The sequence below is a fragment of the Solanum verrucosum genome, unplaced genomic scaffold (assembly GCF_900185275.1).
Source record: "Solanum verrucosum unplaced genomic scaffold, falcon-dt-bn FXZP01000165.1, whole genome shotgun sequence".
Classification (NCBI taxonomy): Eukaryota; Viridiplantae; Streptophyta; class Magnoliopsida; order Solanales; family Solanaceae; genus Solanum; species Solanum verrucosum.
In genome coordinates, this window is record NW_026020340.1 from 43,954 (window position 1) to 61,591 (window position 17,638).

Genomic DNA, 17,638 nt, shown 5'->3' on the forward strand with positions numbered 1-17,638 from the left:
GAAATTACATAGTTTATATATAATTGAAATTACTTTTATGTATATATAGTAGATGTTGAACACCTTACTGATACGCGTAGCATAAATCTATGTGTAAAAAGTTGAATGATAGAGTTTAAATTATGGATTCACGTCCGTTATTTTCATGAGATCTTGAATTTTCCCATGTTGAGTTTGTTTTCTTATGAATGCTACTTGAATTTTTGTTGGAAGTTAGAGAATTGGAGTAATGTATATGTTAACAAAATTGTTGTTGTAGTTATTTTTCAGTAAAATTTCGTTCTGTTTCTCTGTTTACAGGTTTGATCATTGAATGTGAGGATATAAAGGGTGTTTTTTGTGTTTGATTGTATTGGAGAGTGTAAAAATGGAGATAACATTAGGCCAGGATGAGCTGGCCAAGTCAATGAGTCGTCGATCTATGAGTAAGAGCATTCGATCAGTAAGTTCAAGGAGTTGGGCATCAGCTAGTGTTAGAGAAGTGATGTTTACAGCACCAGGAGGTGGTGATGTTTTTCAGAAAAGTACACGTGAAAATGACGATGAACAAGAGCTAAAATGGGCTGCTATTGAGAGACTTCCTACTTATGATAGGCTAAGGAAAGGGATTTTGAGACAAACGTTGGACGATGGAAAGATAAATTATCATGAAGTTGATGTTGTTCATCTTGGATTACAAGATAGGAAACAGATTTTAGAAAGTATACTTAAAGTTGTTGAGGAAGATAATGAGAGGTTTCTTAGAAGACTTAGAGGCAGGACTGATAGGTGAGTGAGAGTGAAAATGAAAAAAAATGTAGTAACAAATTTCATTGATCTTAGTGTATTATGTGTTGATATCAAATATATGTGTGTGTATGGAACAGGGTTGGAATTGAGATTCCAAAAATCGAAGTTCGTTTTGAGGATCTTTGTATTGATGGAGATGCATATGTTGGATCTAGAGCATTGCCTACTCTATGGAATGCTTCAATCAATTTTGTAGAGGTAGTGTTTCATTTCAACAATGCCTTTGTTTCCTTTAGTTTTGTTGTACTTGTTAAACGGATGAATTCATTTTTGTTTTCGTATTGAATTTCATAGGGGTTTCTTGAAAAGATCAAGATTGTGCCTTCAAAGAAAAGGGTTGTCAACATACTGCGTGATGTGAATGGAATCGTAAGACCCTCAAGGTATGTTCTTCAACTAATGAATCCTAATTATGGACACGGAAGAATTCTAGGTATATCTCAATTAGCTTACGAACAACATACTCAGTGTAGTACCAAAAAGTGAGGTCTGGTTTAATTGGTTAAAAAAACAATATATGGCTTTGTTTAGTATTGTTGGGAGGGGAATTATGGAGATTGGAACTCCTATATTGATTTTGCGGTTCTTTCATTTTATAGGATGACGTTACTTCTGGGGCCTCCTGGTTCTGGAAAAACTACATTGCTAAAAGCACTTGCTGCGGTGCTAGACAAGGACCTAAGAGTGAGTGAATTTTAAACTTTCAACAAGTGGCCTGAAAGTTTTAGTTAAGTCGTGTGACGATGTGTTCTTTTAGGTGAACGGAAGGATCAGTTACTGTGGTCAGGAACTGTCAAAGTTTATACCTCAAAGGACGTGTGCTTATATTAGTCAGCATGATGTTCATCACGGAGAGATGACAGTTAGAGAGACGTTGGATTTTGCAGGACGTTGTTTAGGAGTTGGAACAAGGTATGAGCTCCTTACTGAATTGTCAAGGCGCGAGAAGGATGCAGGAATCAAACCCGATCCTGAAATAGATGCATTTATGAAAGCTACAGCTGTTGCAGGCCAAGAATCTAGTCTTGTCACAGACTATGTTCTTAAGGTTAGACTCATGGTTGAACTCGTAATTTTTCCTCCATGTACAAACTCAAGTAGAACTGATTATTGAAGTGAATTACAGATACTTGGGATGGATATATGTGCTGATATATTGGTCGGTGATGCTATGAGAAGGGGTATCTCCGGTGGACAGAAGAAGCGGCTCACAACAGGTATGTAGAATATCACATCAATCAAAGGAAGATCGTATATAACATTTGTTTTCGTCTTGTCTCCCGCACCATCTATCCAGCTTGCTATGTTTCTTCTAGCGCATGCGCCTTGTGACTACATTTAATGTGCAGGAGAAATGTTGGTTGGGCCTGCTAAAGTTTTCTTCATGGATGAAATATCAACTGGCCTCGACAGTTCAACCACATTTCAAATTGTGAAATACATGAGGCAGACGGTCCATATCATGGATGTAACTATGATAATCTCTCTGCTTCAACCTGCACCAGAAACCTATGATCTTTTCGATGACATTATATTGCTTTCTGAGGGAAAGATTATCTACCAAGGTCCACGTGAGAACGTTCTGGAGTTTTTCGAGAGTGTTGGATTCAAATGCCCAGAAAGGAAAGGAGTTGCTGATTTTCTGCAAGAGGTTACTTCTCTAAAGGATCAAGAACAGTATTGGTTCAGAAGAAATGAACCTTACCAATATATTTCAGTGGCTGAATTCACTGAACGCTTTAGAAATTTTCATGTTGGGCAACAACTTCTTGATGACCTTAGAGTTCCTTATGAAAAAAACAAAGCCCATCCTGCTGCACTGGTTACTGAGAAGTATGGTATCTCCAACATGGAACTCTTCAAGGCATGCTTATCGAGGGAATGGCTATTGATGAAGCGGAATTCCTTCTTATACATATTTAAGACATTCCAGATCACTGTGATGTCAATAATTGCCTTCACAGTATTCTTTAGGACAGAGATGAAAACTGGTCAGCTCGCAGATGGTGGCAAATTTTATGGTGCCTTGTTTTTCAGCCTCATTAATATAATGTTTAATGGTACAGCAGAGCTTGCACTTACCATTTTCAGACTTCCTGTGTTCTTTAAACAGAGAGATTCTTTGTTTTACCCAGCTTGGGCTTTCGCTCTTCCTATTTGGCTTTTAAGGATTCCCATTTCGTTTATCGAATCACTGATATGGGTCTTACTAACTTATTACACCATCGGGTTTGCTCCTGATTTTACTAGGTATGTTCTTAGCTTACTCCTAACAACCAAAATATCTTGTGGCGAAATGTGGCTTATTTGTTAGGCAGATTAGCCAATGTGAATTTATGGTGCACATATAACAGTTATATTAGACTATATGAATCCAAACTTACATTCTTGTACCTACAAATTTTTCAGGTTTTTGCGCCAATTCTTGGTATTTTTTGCTTTGCATCAGTCGGCTCTATCTCTATTCCGTTTTGTTGCTGCACTTGGAAGGTCTCAAGTAGTTGCTAACACTTTTGCAACTTTCACAATACTAATAGTCTTTGTGCTTGGTGGTTTCATTGTTGCAAAAGGTTTGTTTTCTATTACACTCTTGGGAATTGGAAACTTCTCTGTTCTGTTATAGAGAGTTGTTTATAGTCTTGGACCATAGGTCCAGGGAGATGTGGCCGAGTTGGTTGAGCAGGATATCTCCCAATTGGGGGGTCTCAGGTTTGAAACCCCCTGCATGCTTTCTCGGTCGAGATCGTTGCACGGGGCTTGCCTAGTGCGATTTACCTCTACTGTGTAGTTTGTGGGCCATTACACTAGAGTGAGGCTTACCCTAGTGACTGCGGGTTCCCTTGTCATATAATATTGACAATTTCACATGGCATGTCCAATATCTTGAATGCATTTTTATGTACTCGTGTAGATGACCTCGAACCATGGATGAGATGGGGCTACTACATATCTCCTATGACGTATGGACAGAATGCAATTGCCATCAATGAGTTTCTGGACGAAAGATGGAATACTGTAAGCTCTACTATTATTGGTTCATCAAAAAAGCAACATAAAATGGTTTGATATTTTCCATCAGCATTAATTATCTTAACACATCCTATTCGTTGCTCTTTGCAGCCCAACAATGACACAAGATTTTCTGAGCCAACAGTCGGAAAGGTTCTTCTCAAGGCAAGGAGCATGTACACTTCAGACTATGTTTTCTGGCTCTGTGTTGTTGCCCTATTTGCGTTCTCGTTTTTGTTCAACATTTGCTTTATCTTGGCACTGACATACCTAAACCGTAAGTCCCATATATTCTACACTCTTTTAAAGTTTTAGAATTGGCTTTTGGTTCTGATCAGTTCTTGTAAGAAAAATGCAGCATTTGGAGATTCTAGATCAATTAATTCAGATGATGGCAAAAGTAAGAAAACGAAGCGCACAGAATGGACTTCAGCATCTTCAGCTCCACTGACTGAAGGTAGAGACTCTTGTATTTTTCTAGTTCCTCATAAAATGCAATCAACGTTTAGACAATGTCATGATATAGGAGATGTTGAATCCTTTCTCTACTCTTACTCCTTGTAAATATTCTGAATACCTGAATGATTGTTACAGGTATAGTTATGGATGTAAGGAACACTAACAACTCAAGTATTGAAGAGGCCAAGAAAAGAGGAATGGTGCTTCCTTTCCAGCCACTGTCCCTTGCATTTAATCATATCAATTATTATGTCGATATGCCATCTGTAAGTAACATCTCTTGGTATTTAAACATTAACTTTGTTATAGTTCAGTTTTTAGACATACAAGCCAACTTCTCCAGACTGAATGAATACTGTGATACAGCAATAACATGTCATGTTTGCAAAAAATTGATCACTTAAGGCGGGGGGGGGGGGGGGGGGGGGGGGGATGGAATATGACCTTCTGTCGCTTAATACGGTTCTAATACTTTTTCAGGAAATGAAAGCCCAAGGTGTTGACGAGACTCGTCTCCAATTGTTACGAGATGTTAGTGGTGCTTTCAGGCCTGGAGTTCTTACAGCCTTAGTTGGTGTGAGTGGTGCTGGAAAGACCACATTAATGGATGTCTTAGCAGGAAGGAAAACGGAAGGCTACACTGAAGGAAGCATCAACATTTCTGGCTATCCAAAGAATCAATCAACTTTTGCTCGCATAAGTGGTTATTGTGAACAGAATGACATTCATTCTCCACATGTTACTGTTTATGAGTCATTGGTATACTCAGCTTGGTTGCGTCTATCTCCAGATGTAAAAGAATATACACGGAAGGTGTTCTCTCTTGTCTTATCCTTTACTTCGTATTATCAGTGAAGTCACTCAACTTTATTTTCTGTGAAAAATGAGGTTAAGCACTGACTTCAATTTTCTGTCTTGTTTAGAATTTTGTTGAGGAAATAATGGAGCTAGTTGAGTTGAATCCACTGAGGGACTCCCTAGTAGGCCTTCCAGGGGTAGATGGTCTCTCAACTGAACAGAGGAAGAGGCTGACTATAGCTGTAGAGCTAGTAGCAAATCCATCTATTATTTTCATGGATGAACCGACATCAGGACTTGATGCTAGAGCTGCAGCAATTGTGATGCGAACTGTGAGAAACACTGTGGATACCGGGAGAACTGTTGTCTGCACTATCCACCAGCCAAGCATAGATATCTTTGATGAAGCATTTGATGAGGTAGTTAGTACAAGCAATGTTGGATTTCATAACTTGTGGATGCCCGTTTATTGTGATGCAACTGTTCTTCTCGTAATCATGTCTAATGATTTTCTTTCAGCTGTTATTGATGAAAAGAGGAGGACAAGTCATATATGCAGGGCCTCTTGGTCATCATTCTCACCTACTGATAGAGTATTTTCAAGTGAGAATCATATCCTTATCAGATTTTGCGGTTGGGGGGCTGCTATTAGAACAAATCAACAACTAAAGAACTGTTTTTTTTTTCTCAGTCTATTCCAGGGGTTCCTGGAATCAAAGAGGGATATAATCCTGCTACTTGGATGTTGGACATCTCGTCTCTGGCCGTTGAGGCTCAACTTCAAGTAGACTTTGCTGACATTTATGCCAACTCTGAGTTGTATAGGTAATTTAGAAGATTGAGTAGTTGTATTTTTATTTTTTTCTTCTCGTTTGGTACCTTACTCGGTTTTTTCAGGAGGAATCAAGAACTTATCAAAGAACTAAGCATTCCTGCACCAGGATTCAAAGATCTTCATTTCCCCACAGAATTCTCCCAACCGTTTTTTGAACAGTGCAAGGCATGCTTTTGGAAGCAACACTTGTCCTATTGGAGGCATCCACAGTATAATGCCTTTCGGTTTGCTATGACAACAATGATTGGAGTAATGTTCGGAATCATTTTTTGGAATAAGGGGAACCAACTGTGAGTAATCTTCTTTGAGTCCCAAAATTAACATTGCGCAATAACAATGTACCTTTTTCTGTCATCACTTTTTACCTTATAGCTAATTATGACAACAGGTCCAAACTACAAGACCTGTTAAATATTGTTGGAGCTATGTATGCTGCTGTCATGTTCCTAGGTGGAACTAATACTTCAGCCGTACAGTCTATTGTTTCTGTAGAAAGGACTGTCTTTTATCGCGAAAAAGCAGCTGGAATGTATTCTGCACTTCCTTATGCATTTGCTCAGGTATAAAGTAACATCAATTAAACTAACTGTAATATATTCGAGAAAAATAATTGGTCGTTGTGAAGTAATTCGTACTCATGCTATGTGCAGGTAGCCATAGAGACTATCTATATCGCGATTCAAACTTTAATTTACAGCTTTATTCTATACGCAATGATTGGATTCCACTGGACAGTTGGAAAGTTCTTCTTGTTCTACTTTTTTGTATTCATGTGCTTCGTCTACTTCACAATGTATGGAATGATGCTTGTTGCACTCACTCCAAACTACCACATTGCTGCAATCGTAATGTCATTCTTCCTCAGCTTTTGGAACTTGTTCTCCGGTTTCCTCATTCCAAGAACAGTAAGTAAACCAAGCACTGCTTAATATCGCGTTATATTGCACATTGTTCTGATGAAAAGCATAATTACATATGCAGCAAATTCCTATATGGTGGAGGTGGTATTATTGGGCTTCTCCAGTTGCATGGACAATATATGGCCTTGTAACGTCTCAAATAGGTGACAAGAACAACCCCATTGAGATTCCAGGAGGCGGCGAGGTATCAATAAAGTTGTATCTGAAGGACAGCTTTGGTTTTGAGTATGACTTCCTGGGAGTTGTTGCTGTAGTTCATGTTGCTTGGGCTGTTTTCTTCTGCTTTGTTTTTGCTTATGCCATCAAGTTCTTGAATTTCCAAAGGAGATAAAGTGAAACTTGAGTTATAATAGAAAATGTGTGAATTATAGCTATTACTAATCAGCTTGAGGTTTACTGAAATCCCAACAATATTTAAAGGATATGTTGATACTTTTTGCTTCTGCTTCATCCACTTTGGGCGACTCAATAGAATTGGTGGTCTAAAGTCAAAACTTAAGTAAATATCTCAAATATATTGAATAAAATTAGTACATGTGCAAATCGAACGTACATCTCTTGCGTCATATGTGCATTTTATGTTACATTGTGCATTTTCTATGTCACACATACATTTTTTGTTGATTAGTACTTTAAAAAATCACATATATAACATTAAACATGTGCATAAGGTATGCAATAACATTTTTAAAAAATAGTGCAAGCTCGAAAAGATGAAGGGTGATCTTATTTCAATTAATTTTATAGATAAATTTATCTCATTTATTAAAATATAATGATTTCTCATTCGATATTTAGTACTCACCTATCGTATTGGATCAAACTAATCCGAATTCACACAAAGTTTATTAAAAAATGGAATGACTTTCCATGGCGTCTAATTCCTATAAGAATATATTTATCATTAGATTTGTATTTTTTGTTTCAACTAATACTTAAATGATTGTTAACCTTTAGATTAAATTTAAAAGTTACAAAAATACTATCTTGATAATCTACAATCCACCAACATTATAAAGTATGGTCGTCTGGTTGCTACTAAGAATTATGTAAGGTTTAATTATATACCGAATTTTGTTATTTATGTATTAATTATTTCATTTTATATTTTATATAAAATACAATTACCTTCATCCTTCGTCCTAAATATAATAAATTCGATACATATCCATAACCTGAAATCATTATCCCTTATAATATATAGTGGATAAGTACCAATAAACCTGATACTAATTTTAAGCATGAATAATTTATCTCCTAATCAAACACTTCTTCAAGACTGAAAGTTGCGTAACTCTAGCATTAATTAATTAACTCAAATTTCTACCATATTTTCTACTAAACTCATTTTTTCATGCATTAATTAATTAATTATCATAAAGCCTAATATATTTACTATAGTGTTCATCTCATCACTATATAAAATCAACCCCATGAATTTTTTTTGAATTTTTTAAATTTTTTTCTGCAAGTACTCACTGATACGTTACTGGTTTTGTGCAGATTTTTTTTTTTTTTGGGTACCTATTTTTCTGTGTTGATTATTATGGGGTTTACGTCGTTTGAGTTTTGCCCATTTTTTTCTCCTGCATGATAGGGTCTATTAGTTTGTTCTTGTTTTTTTTAGTAGAAACGTGAAAAGTTAGCTCTAATTATTGTTTTATTAGAACTATATATGCAATTTTTAGGATAAAGTTGGAATCTTTCTTGATTTTTTGTGGACCCATTGTTGAATTTTTCCATATTGAGTTTGTATTTTGAGTTACTCAACTTGGGGTTTTGATAGAAGTTAGAGAATTGGAGCAATGTCTATGTTAACTTTTATGGGTGGCAGAGAGTTCGCTTTTATGTTTTTGAGTTCTTGGAGAGTGTAAAATCGATTGGATTAGATAGATAACGTGTTAACAGGATTGCTCTCTGGTAAGGGTGACAGATAGTTTATTGAAACAAAGGGTTTAAAGTTTTTTTGTTTTTGTGTTCTTGAAGAGGGTAAAATCGATAGGATTAGATAGATATCCTGTTAACAGAATTGTTCTTTGTAGTTTGTTATGAGTGGTAAAGAGTTCATTGAAACAGAGGATTTAAAGGGTGTTTTTTTGTTTTTGTGTTCTTGAAGAGGGTGAATTTGATAGGATTGGGTTAGATAGATATCCTGTTAGCATAGGTGGTTGGAAGGATCTCGGAGACTCACTAGAGTACGAAAGCTAGGATTTTTGAGAGAAAAAAAAAGGAATGGAGGCAACATTAGGCCGGGGTGAGCGGGCCAAGTCATTGAGCCGGCGGTCCATGAGTAGGGGTGGTCCGGGGATGAGTATTGGATCAAGGAGTACGAGTTGGACTTCACCTGGTGTTAGGGAAATGTATGGTACTGCACCAGGAAGTGATGTTTTCGAGAGAAGTACAAGGGAGAATGACGATGAACAAGAGCTAAAATGGGCTGCTATTGAGAGGCTTCCTACGTATGATAGGCTGAGGAAAGGAATCTTGAAGCAAACATTGGATGATGGAGAGACGAATTATCATGAGGTTGATCTTGTCCATCTTGGATTACAAGATAGGAAACAACTCTTAGAAGGTATTCTTAAATTAGTTGAAGAAGATAATGAGAGGTTCCTTCGTAGATACAGAGACAGGACCGATAGGTGAGTGAAAATAAACAAATGTAGCAAATTTCCTTGATCTTAGTTAATTATGTGTTGATCAACTTTTGCATGGAACAGGGTTGGAATTGAGATTCCGAAAGTTGAAGTTCGATTTGAGCATCTTTGTATTGATGGAGACGCATATGTTGGATCTAGAGCACTGCCTACTCTATGGAATGCTTCCATCAATTTTGTAGAGGTACTATTTCATTTCAATCTAAATTTAATCTACAATAATTTAGATTAATATTATATTGACAACAATGGCTTTGTTGTTTTGTATACTTGTTAAAGTTTTCATTTAATTTTTTTGGTCGTCGTAATTGTTAAATAAGCTGACAAAATATGGTACATGTACTGATGATTTGATTATTTTTTTTCATATCCAAATCTCACAGGGGTTTCTTCAAAAGATCAAGATTGTCCCTTCAAAGAAAAGAGTTGTCAACATACTACGCAATGTGAATGGAATCGTAAGACCCTCAAGGTATGTTCATCAGACTACAGTTTCATTTAGAGTTAACTTATGAATCTAAATTATGGACAGTAAAGGATTTTAGGTACATCTCAATTAGTTTACCATTGGGTTAAAAAATAAAAAATGTATCACTTTATTTAGTCTTATTTATGATGGTTGGGACGGGCATTATAGAGATTGGAGCTCACTTATATGTTCTGTGGTTCTTGTATTTTATAGGATGACGCTACTTTTGGGACCTCCTGGTGCTGGGAAAACTACATTGCTAAAAGCACTTGCCGGGGTTCCAGACAAGGATTTAAGAGTGAGTGACTTTTGAACTTTCAGTTTCAATATAAGGCCTGAAAGTTTTAATTAAGTGGTGTTTTCCTGGCAATGTGTTATTCTTTTAGGTGAATGGAAGAATCAGTTATTGTGGTCATGACCTGTCAGAATTTATTCCTCAAAGGACATGTGCTTATATAAGTCAGCATGATATTCATCACGGAGAGATGACAGTTAGAGAGACGTTGGATTTTGCAGGACGTTGTTTAGGAGTTGGAACTAGATATGAGCTGCTTACTGAATTGTCAAGGCGTGAAAAGGATGTAGGAATCAAACCTGATCCTGAGATGGATGCATATTTAAAAGCTACTGCTGTTGCAGGCCAAGAATCTAGTCTGGTCACAGACTATGTTCTGAAGGTTAGATTCCTGGTTGCACTTGTAATTATTTCTGCATGTACAAACTACCTAGAACTGATTATTGAAGTGAATTATAGATACTTGGGATGGATATATGTGCTGATATATTGGTCGGTGATGATATGAGAAGGGGTATCTCAGGTGGACAGAAGAAGCGGCTCACAACAGGTATGTAGAATATCATGTCAATCAAAGGAAGATCGTCATATAACATTTGTTTTCGTCTTGTCTCCCGCACCATCTATCCAGCTTGCTATGTTTCTTCTAGCGCATGCACCTTGTGACTACATGTAATGTGGAATTGGTTTTTTCACTGAATGCAGGAGAAATGTTGGTTGGTCCTGCTAAAGTTTTCTACATGGATGAAATATCAACTGGCCTCGACAGCTCAACCACCTTTCAAATTGTGAAATACATGAGGCAGATGGTCCATATTATGGATGTAACCATGATAATCTCTCTGCTTCAACCTGCACCAGAAACCTATGATCTTTTCGATGACATTATATTGCTTTCTGAGGGAAAAATTATCTACCAAGGTCCACGTGAGAATGTTTTGGAGTTTTTTGAGAGTGTTGGATTCAAATGCCCAGAAAGGAAAGGAGTTGCTGACTTCCTGCAAGAGGTTACTTCTCTAAAGGACCAAGAACAGTATTGGTTCAGAAGAAATGAACCTTACAAGTATATTTCAGTGGCTGAATTTGTAGAACGCTTTACTAATTTTCATGTTGGACAACAGCTTTTTGATGAACTTGGAGTTCCTTATGACAAAAGAAAAATCCATCCTGCTGCACTGGTTACTGAGAAGTATGGTATCTCCAACATGGAACTCCTCAAGGCATGCTTATCGAGGGAATGGCTATTGATGAAGCGGAATTCCTTCTTATACATATTTAAGACATTCCAGATCACTGTGACGTCAATAATTACCTTTACAGTATTCTTTAGAACAGAGATGAAAACTGGTCAGATCGCAGATGGAGGCAAATTTTATGGTGCCTTGTTTTTCAGCCTCATCAATATAATGTTTAATGGTACAGCAGAGCTTGCACTTACCATTATCAGACTTCCTGTGTTTTATAAACAGAGAGATTCTTTGTTTTACCCAGCTTGGGCTTTCGCTCTTCCCATTTGGCTTTTAAGAATCCCCCTTTCTTTTGTGGAATCACTGATATGGATCATGCTTACTTATTACACCATCGGGTTTGCTCCTGCTGCAAGTAGGTATGTTCTCTTTTCACTCCGAACAACCAAAAATTCTTGTGGTGCAATTGCTAGGCTGATGAGTCATGATATTTGGTCAATGTGAATTTATGGTTCACATATGACAATTAGTTTAGGAACTATATGAATCCAAAATTACATTCTTGCACCTCCGAAATTTTCAGGTTTTTTCGCCAATTCTTGGCATTTTTCGCTTTGCATCTATCGGCTCTGTCTCTCTTCCGTTTTATTGCTGCTCTTGGAAGGACTCAAGTAGTTGCTAGCACTTTTACAACTTTCACAATATTGATAGTCTTTGTGCTTGGTGGTTTCATCGTTGCAAAAGGTTGGTTTACTATTGAGAGTTCTTTTATAGTCTTGGACTATAGGGGCAGGATAATCTACAAATATGAAAATTTCACATGGCATGTCCAGTATTTTGAATGCATTTCTGTGTACTGGTGCAGATGACCTAGAACCATGGATGCAATGGGGCTACTATATTTCTCCTATGACATATGGACAGAATGCAATTGCCATCAATGAGTTTCTGGACGAAAGATGGAGTACTGTAAGCTCTACCATTACTTCATAAAAATGATGGCATTTATTGCTGACATTTTCCATCAACATTAATTATCTTGAGACATCTTATCCGTTGCTCTTTGCAGCCCAACAATGACACAAGATTTTCTGAGCCAACAGTTGGCAAGGTTCTTCTCAAGGCAAGGAGCATGTATACAGAAGACCATGTTTTCTGGCTCTGTGTTGTTGCCCTATTTGCATTCTCGTTTTTGTTCAACTTTTGCTTTATCTTGGCGCTGACATACCTAAACCGTAAGTCCCAGATAGTCTGTACTATTTATAGTTTTAGAATCGTCTTTTGGTTCTGATCAAATCTTGTAAGAAAAATGCAGCACTTGGAGATTCTAGGTCAGTTATTTCTGATGATGACAGAAGTAAGAAAAAGAAGCAAACAGAGCGGAGTTCACCAAATTCAACTCCGATGACTGAAGGTCAAGACTCTTGCATCTATCCATTTCTCATGGCTACAGCTTGTATTTGTACAAAATGATTATTTTTATGAAGTAAGGTAATGTTATGATGTAATAGTACCAAGGATGCCCAAGCTCCCGGCCAAATTACTTCCTTAGAGAATCCAAAAAATTCTAAGAAAACACTCTATCTAACTGCTCCTGCACCACTATAATGTAGGTTCTATAAATCTTTATATATTTGTACTTAACAGAAGAAAGATGCTTCTCAACGCTTATTCCTCTCTTGCCAGATGATCCACATGATGCATAAGGGAATGGTCCTCCAAACGTATTTCAATCTTCTGTCAATTTGCTGTCGTTACCAAGCTGATAGTAGACATTTAATATCCTGTGGCATTATCCAAGCATAGTCACAATGAAGCAGGAGATGGCTGATGGATTCTTGTGAGTTCACAAGAGTCTCTTATAGTATCTCAAAAATTTTAAAATACCAGCTTTTCCCTTTCTTGAGCTCTAATAAAGAGAACACCTTTTTCATTAACTTTGTGAATTGATGAGTATTTGACCTCTGTAAGAATCTAGGGGGAGACCTTGATAGAATGTTAGGACGTTATCCCCAAGCGTGTTCCTGCATATTTGTATGTAATGAGAAAAAGACAGTTAGAAGAACCATGTTTTGGTACGACGTTGGTCAATCCAGATTTAAGAATATTCATATCAGTGAATTGTGCATCTGGAATTAAAAAATTTCTTGAAGGTCTGTAAATTATCTCTGAAATGCACAATTCTGGTGGCGGTATGGCCATCTGCAGATGACCATCCTTCATAAATTGCAATCAATGACACTATATGGGAGATGTTGAATCCTCTCTCTTCTTTTACCATTTGTACATATTCTGACTACCTGAATGATTATTACAGGTATATCTATGGGCGTACGGGGCACTAACAGCTCAAGTAGTGAAGAAGCCAAGAAAAGAGGAATGGTGCTTCCTTTCCAGCCCCTGTCCCTTGCATTTAATCATATGAATTATTACGTCAATATGCCAGCTGTAAGTAACATTTCTTGCTGTTTAAACGTTACCATTGCCATGATTTAGTTCTTATTAGTTATCTGGTATTCAAGAGTAGATGTTTCTCAAGGAATTCCTAACAATCTTAGGGAAGCTGGACACTTTGTGAATATATATTGTGTGTGTGCGCATTTCTATCTCTCTCTCTCTTTCTCTCTGTCTATGTCTTAAAGCTATCTGTGTTTGTTAGTTACCTACTCTTTAGACCTACAGCATAACATGTCATGTTTTCAAAGAATTGGCTGCTAGGGCTATTCAGAACTTTCTGTTTGATTTGCATGATTATTACCATGTTCTAATGATCATTTGACTAACTAGTGGGAAATGTTTCCTAACAATCTTAAAGAGATTATGATCAAAGTTTCTAAAAGAAAAGCTTTCCTGAGTTACCAAACAACCTATTGAATTCTTGACGTAGTATTATAAAGGCAGGGGAGGAGTGGAATATGAACTTCTGTGGCTTATACAGTTGTTGTACTTTATCAGGAAATGAAAGTCCAAGGAGTTGAGGATACTCGTCTCCAATTGCTACGAAATGTTAGTGGTGCTTTCAGGCCCGGAGTTCTAACGGCCTTAGTTGGTGTAAGTGGTGCTGGGAAGACCACGCTGATGGATGTTTTAGCAGGAAGGAAAACAGAAGGCTCCATTGAAGGAAGCATCAGCATTTCTGGTTATCCAAAGAATCAATCAACTTTTGCTCGCATAAGTGGTTATTGTGAACAGAATGACATTCATTCTCCACATGTTACTGTTTATGAGTCATTGGTATACTCAGCTTGGTTGCGTCTCTCTCCAGATGTAAAGAAACAAACACGGAAGGTGGGCTCACTTGTCTTATCCTCTGACATTGTATTATCAGTGAAGTCTTTGTGCTTCTTTATTTTTATTGGGTCATTTAGTAACATTTTCATTCAACATTGTTATCTTCATGAAAAAGTCTACTCTATTTTCTGTTAAAAACCCTGACAGTTCTCATAGAAGAGGAGGTCAAGGACTGACTTTGATTTTTGGTTCTGTTTAGAATTTTGTCGAAGAAGTAATGGATTTAGTCGAGTTGAATTCTCTGAGAGACTCCCTAGTTGGCCTTCCAGGGGTAGATGGCCTCTCAACTGAACAGAGAAAGAGGCTGACCATAGCTGTAGAGCTTGTGGCAAATCCATCAATTATTTTCATGGATGAACCGACATCAGGACTTGATGCTAGAGCTGCAGCAATTGTGATGCGAACTGTAAGAAACACTGTGGATACTGGGAGAACTGTTGTCTGCACTATCCACCAGCCAAGCATAGATATCTTCGAAGCATTTGATGAGGTAGTTAGTGCAAGCAATGTTGTATTTCATAACTTGTGGGTACCCATTTCTTGTGATGCAACTGTTCTCATAATCATGTCTACTGATTTCCTTGCAGCTGTTACTGATGAAAAGAGGAGGACAAGTCATATATGCAGGGCCTCTTGGTCATCATTCTCACCTGCTGATAGAGTATTTTCAAGTTAGGATCATATCTTTATCATATTATGAAGGTGGGAGTCTCTCCATTAGAACAAATCAGCAACTAAAGAGTTGTTTTTTTCTCAGTCTGTTCCAGGGGTTCCTGAAATCAAAGAGGGAATCAATCCTGCTACCTGGATGCTGGATGTCTCGGCTATGGCTGTTGAAGCTCAACTACAAGTAGATTTTGCCGACATTTATGCCAACTCTGAGCTGTATAGGTAATTTAGAAGATTGAATGTTGTATTTTTATTTTTCTTCTGGTTTGATATTACTAAACCTTGAACCGTCCTTACCGGTTTTTGCAGGAGGAATCAAGAACTTATCAAAGAACTAAGCGTTCCCGCACCAGGATCCCAAGATCTTCACTTCCCCACAAAATTCTCCCAACCGTTTTTTGAACAGTGCAAGGCTTGCTTTTGGAAACAAAACTTGTCCTATTGGAGGCATCCACAGTATAATGCCATTCGGTTTGCTATGACAACAATGATAGGAGTAATATTCGGAATCATCTTTTGGGATAAGGGGAACCAATTGTGAGTAAATCTTCTTCCTTGAGTCCCAAAATTAACATTGCGTAATAACAATCTTTCTACTTTTGTCATCACTTTTTTCCTCATAGATTAATTATGATAACAGGTCCAAACAACAAGACCTGTTAAATATAATTGGAGCTATATATGCGGCTGTTATGTTCCTAGGTGGAACTAATACTTCAGCCGTACAGTCTGTTGTTGCCATAGAAAGGACAGTCTTTTATCGAGAGAAAGCAGCAGGAATGTTTTCAGCACTCCCTTATGCATTTGCTCAGGTTAAAGTAACTTCAATTAAACATATGCTATAAAATTTATGGAAAATCAATTGGTCATTGATAAATGATTTATACTTGTGCCATATGCAGGTGGTCATAGAGACTATTTATATTGCGATTCAAACATTTATTTACAGCCTCATACTGTTCGCAATGATTGGATTCCAGTTTACGGCTGGAAAGTTCTTTTTGTTCTACTTTTTTGTTTTCATGTGCTTCGTCTACTTCACGATGTATGGAATGATGCTTGTTGCACTCACTCCAAACTACCACATTGCTGCAATCGTAATGTCTTTCTTCCTCAGCTTTTGGAACTTATTCTCTGGTTTCATTATTTCAAGAACGGTAAGTAAACCAAGCACTGCATGATCAAAATAATAAGAAGAAAGATCTTAGTATTGTGCATCTTTCTGATGAAACCGTAATTTCATATGCAGCAAATTCCTATATGGTGGAGGTGGTATTATTGGGGCTCTCCAGTGGCATGGACAATATATGGCCTTGTAACGTCTCAAGTAGGCGACAAAAGCAATCTCATTGAGATACCAGGAGGTGGTGAGGTATCATTAAAGTTGTATCTGAAGGAAAGCTATGGTTTTGAGTATGACTTCCTGGGAGTTGTTGCTGCAATGCATGTTGTATGGGCAGTTTTCTTCTGCTTTGTTTTTGCTTATGCCATCAAGTTCTTGAATTTCCAAAGGAGATAAGTGAAATTTGAGTCTGAATGTAAAGTTTTGCATACGCATAAAATGTGCATAAGCTAGGCAAAGAGAATTTTTTGGAGAATTTCAGCTACTATAATAAATTTCAGTTTTTTGCTCACTGAGCTCATTTCATAGTTGCACAGAAATTATTCTTTTTGTGTGTCAAATTCTTCATTTTTATTTTCTTTTTTGTGGAAGTTTCTCTACAGGCATTATTTTCGTGAACCACTGTGATGTGATTGTATAACTCCTTCACGTGACGCTTGCAAAAAATATAATAACGAGTCCTACGTTTGAATAAAAGAGCCAGAATGGATATAGATGATTCATATAACAAAACTCAATAGTTATTAGTTTGGATTTTTAATTGAGGCATAATTTGTTTTGAATACCAGCATGATAGATATGATGAGTATGGTTTATGTGGTTTAGCTTTAAAAACTCTTGCAACTTTTCAAGATTTCTCTTTGAGAAAATCATCAATCATGATTACAAGTAGAAAAAAAGAGTCATAATATATAAACAAGACACTCTAACTGGCAAGTACACATTTCAACTTTGGGTATGCACATCTAGACACATCAACTCGTGTTCACTGTGCAGTTGAACACTCTAACTTACAATATGATTATCTAGACACCTCAAAAATTTGTGTCACGTCAATGTCGGAGTCCACGAGATACTGTGGGCACGAGTTGGAGGGTTTAGTTGTCACTTGAACCAAGTTGAGGTGTCTAGATGTAC

General features: G+C 37.2%; 2 protein-coding genes across 2 annotated transcripts; both read left to right on the forward strand.

Moving 5' to 3' along the window:
* The first annotated feature begins 356 nt into the window (after positions 1-356).
* Positions 357-7,141, forward strand: LOC125837105 (pleiotropic drug resistance protein 2-like). Its single transcript, XM_049516250.1, has 20 exons — positions 357-768; positions 867-987; positions 1,084-1,172; positions 1,389-1,473; positions 1,547-1,837; positions 1,916-2,006; positions 2,139-3,039; positions 3,199-3,359; positions 3,701-3,804; positions 3,910-4,075; positions 4,157-4,255; positions 4,393-4,523; positions 4,738-5,070; positions 5,181-5,474; positions 5,575-5,658; positions 5,747-5,880; positions 5,953-6,180; positions 6,279-6,450; positions 6,541-6,795; positions 6,872-7,141. Exons 1-20 carry the CDS (start codon positions 368-370, stop codon positions 7,139-7,141), a joined length of 4,410 nt encoding a protein of 1,469 aa, XP_049372207.1. The 5' UTR covers positions 357-367.
* Positions 7,142-9,042: 1,901 nt separating this feature from the next.
* Positions 9,043-16,922, forward strand: LOC125837106 (pleiotropic drug resistance protein 2-like). Its single transcript, XM_049516251.1, has 20 exons — positions 9,043-9,452; positions 9,531-9,651; positions 9,851-9,939; positions 10,150-10,234; positions 10,323-10,613; positions 10,691-10,781; positions 10,937-11,837; positions 12,002-12,162; positions 12,284-12,387; positions 12,488-12,653; positions 12,734-12,832; positions 13,736-13,866; positions 14,374-14,706; positions 14,909-15,199; positions 15,297-15,380; positions 15,467-15,600; positions 15,688-15,915; positions 16,019-16,190; positions 16,281-16,535; positions 16,628-16,922. Exons 1-20 carry the CDS (start codon positions 9,043-9,045, stop codon positions 16,895-16,897), a joined length of 4,416 nt encoding a protein of 1,471 aa, XP_049372208.1. The 3' UTR covers positions 16,898-16,922.
* Positions 16,923-17,638: the final 716 nt, after the last annotated feature.

Excerpts from the sequence above, each read along its gene's own strand:
- LOC125837105 (XM_049516250.1), top strand. The coding sequence starts at position 368 with ATGGAGATAACATTAGGCCAGGATGAGCTGGCCAAGTCAATGAGTCGT. Across the intron at positions 5,071-5,180 it reads TAAAAGAATATACACGGAAG|AATTTTGTTGAGGAAATAAT; the intron begins GTGTTCTCTCTT and ends TGTCTTGTTTAG. Across the intron at positions 5,475-5,574 it reads TTGATGAAGCATTTGATGAG|CTGTTATTGATGAAAAGAGG; the intron begins GTAGTTAGTACA and ends ATTTTCTTTCAG.
- LOC125837106 (XM_049516251.1), top strand. The coding sequence starts at position 9,043 with ATGGAGGCAACATTAGGCCGGGGTGAGCGGGCCAAGTCATTGAGCCGG. Across the intron at positions 12,388-12,487 it reads TGGACGAAAGATGGAGTACT|CCCAACAATGACACAAGATT; the intron begins GTAAGCTCTACC and ends TGCTCTTTGCAG. Across the intron at positions 15,200-15,296 it reads TCTTCGAAGCATTTGATGAG|CTGTTACTGATGAAAAGAGG; the intron begins GTAGTTAGTGCA and ends ATTTCCTTGCAG.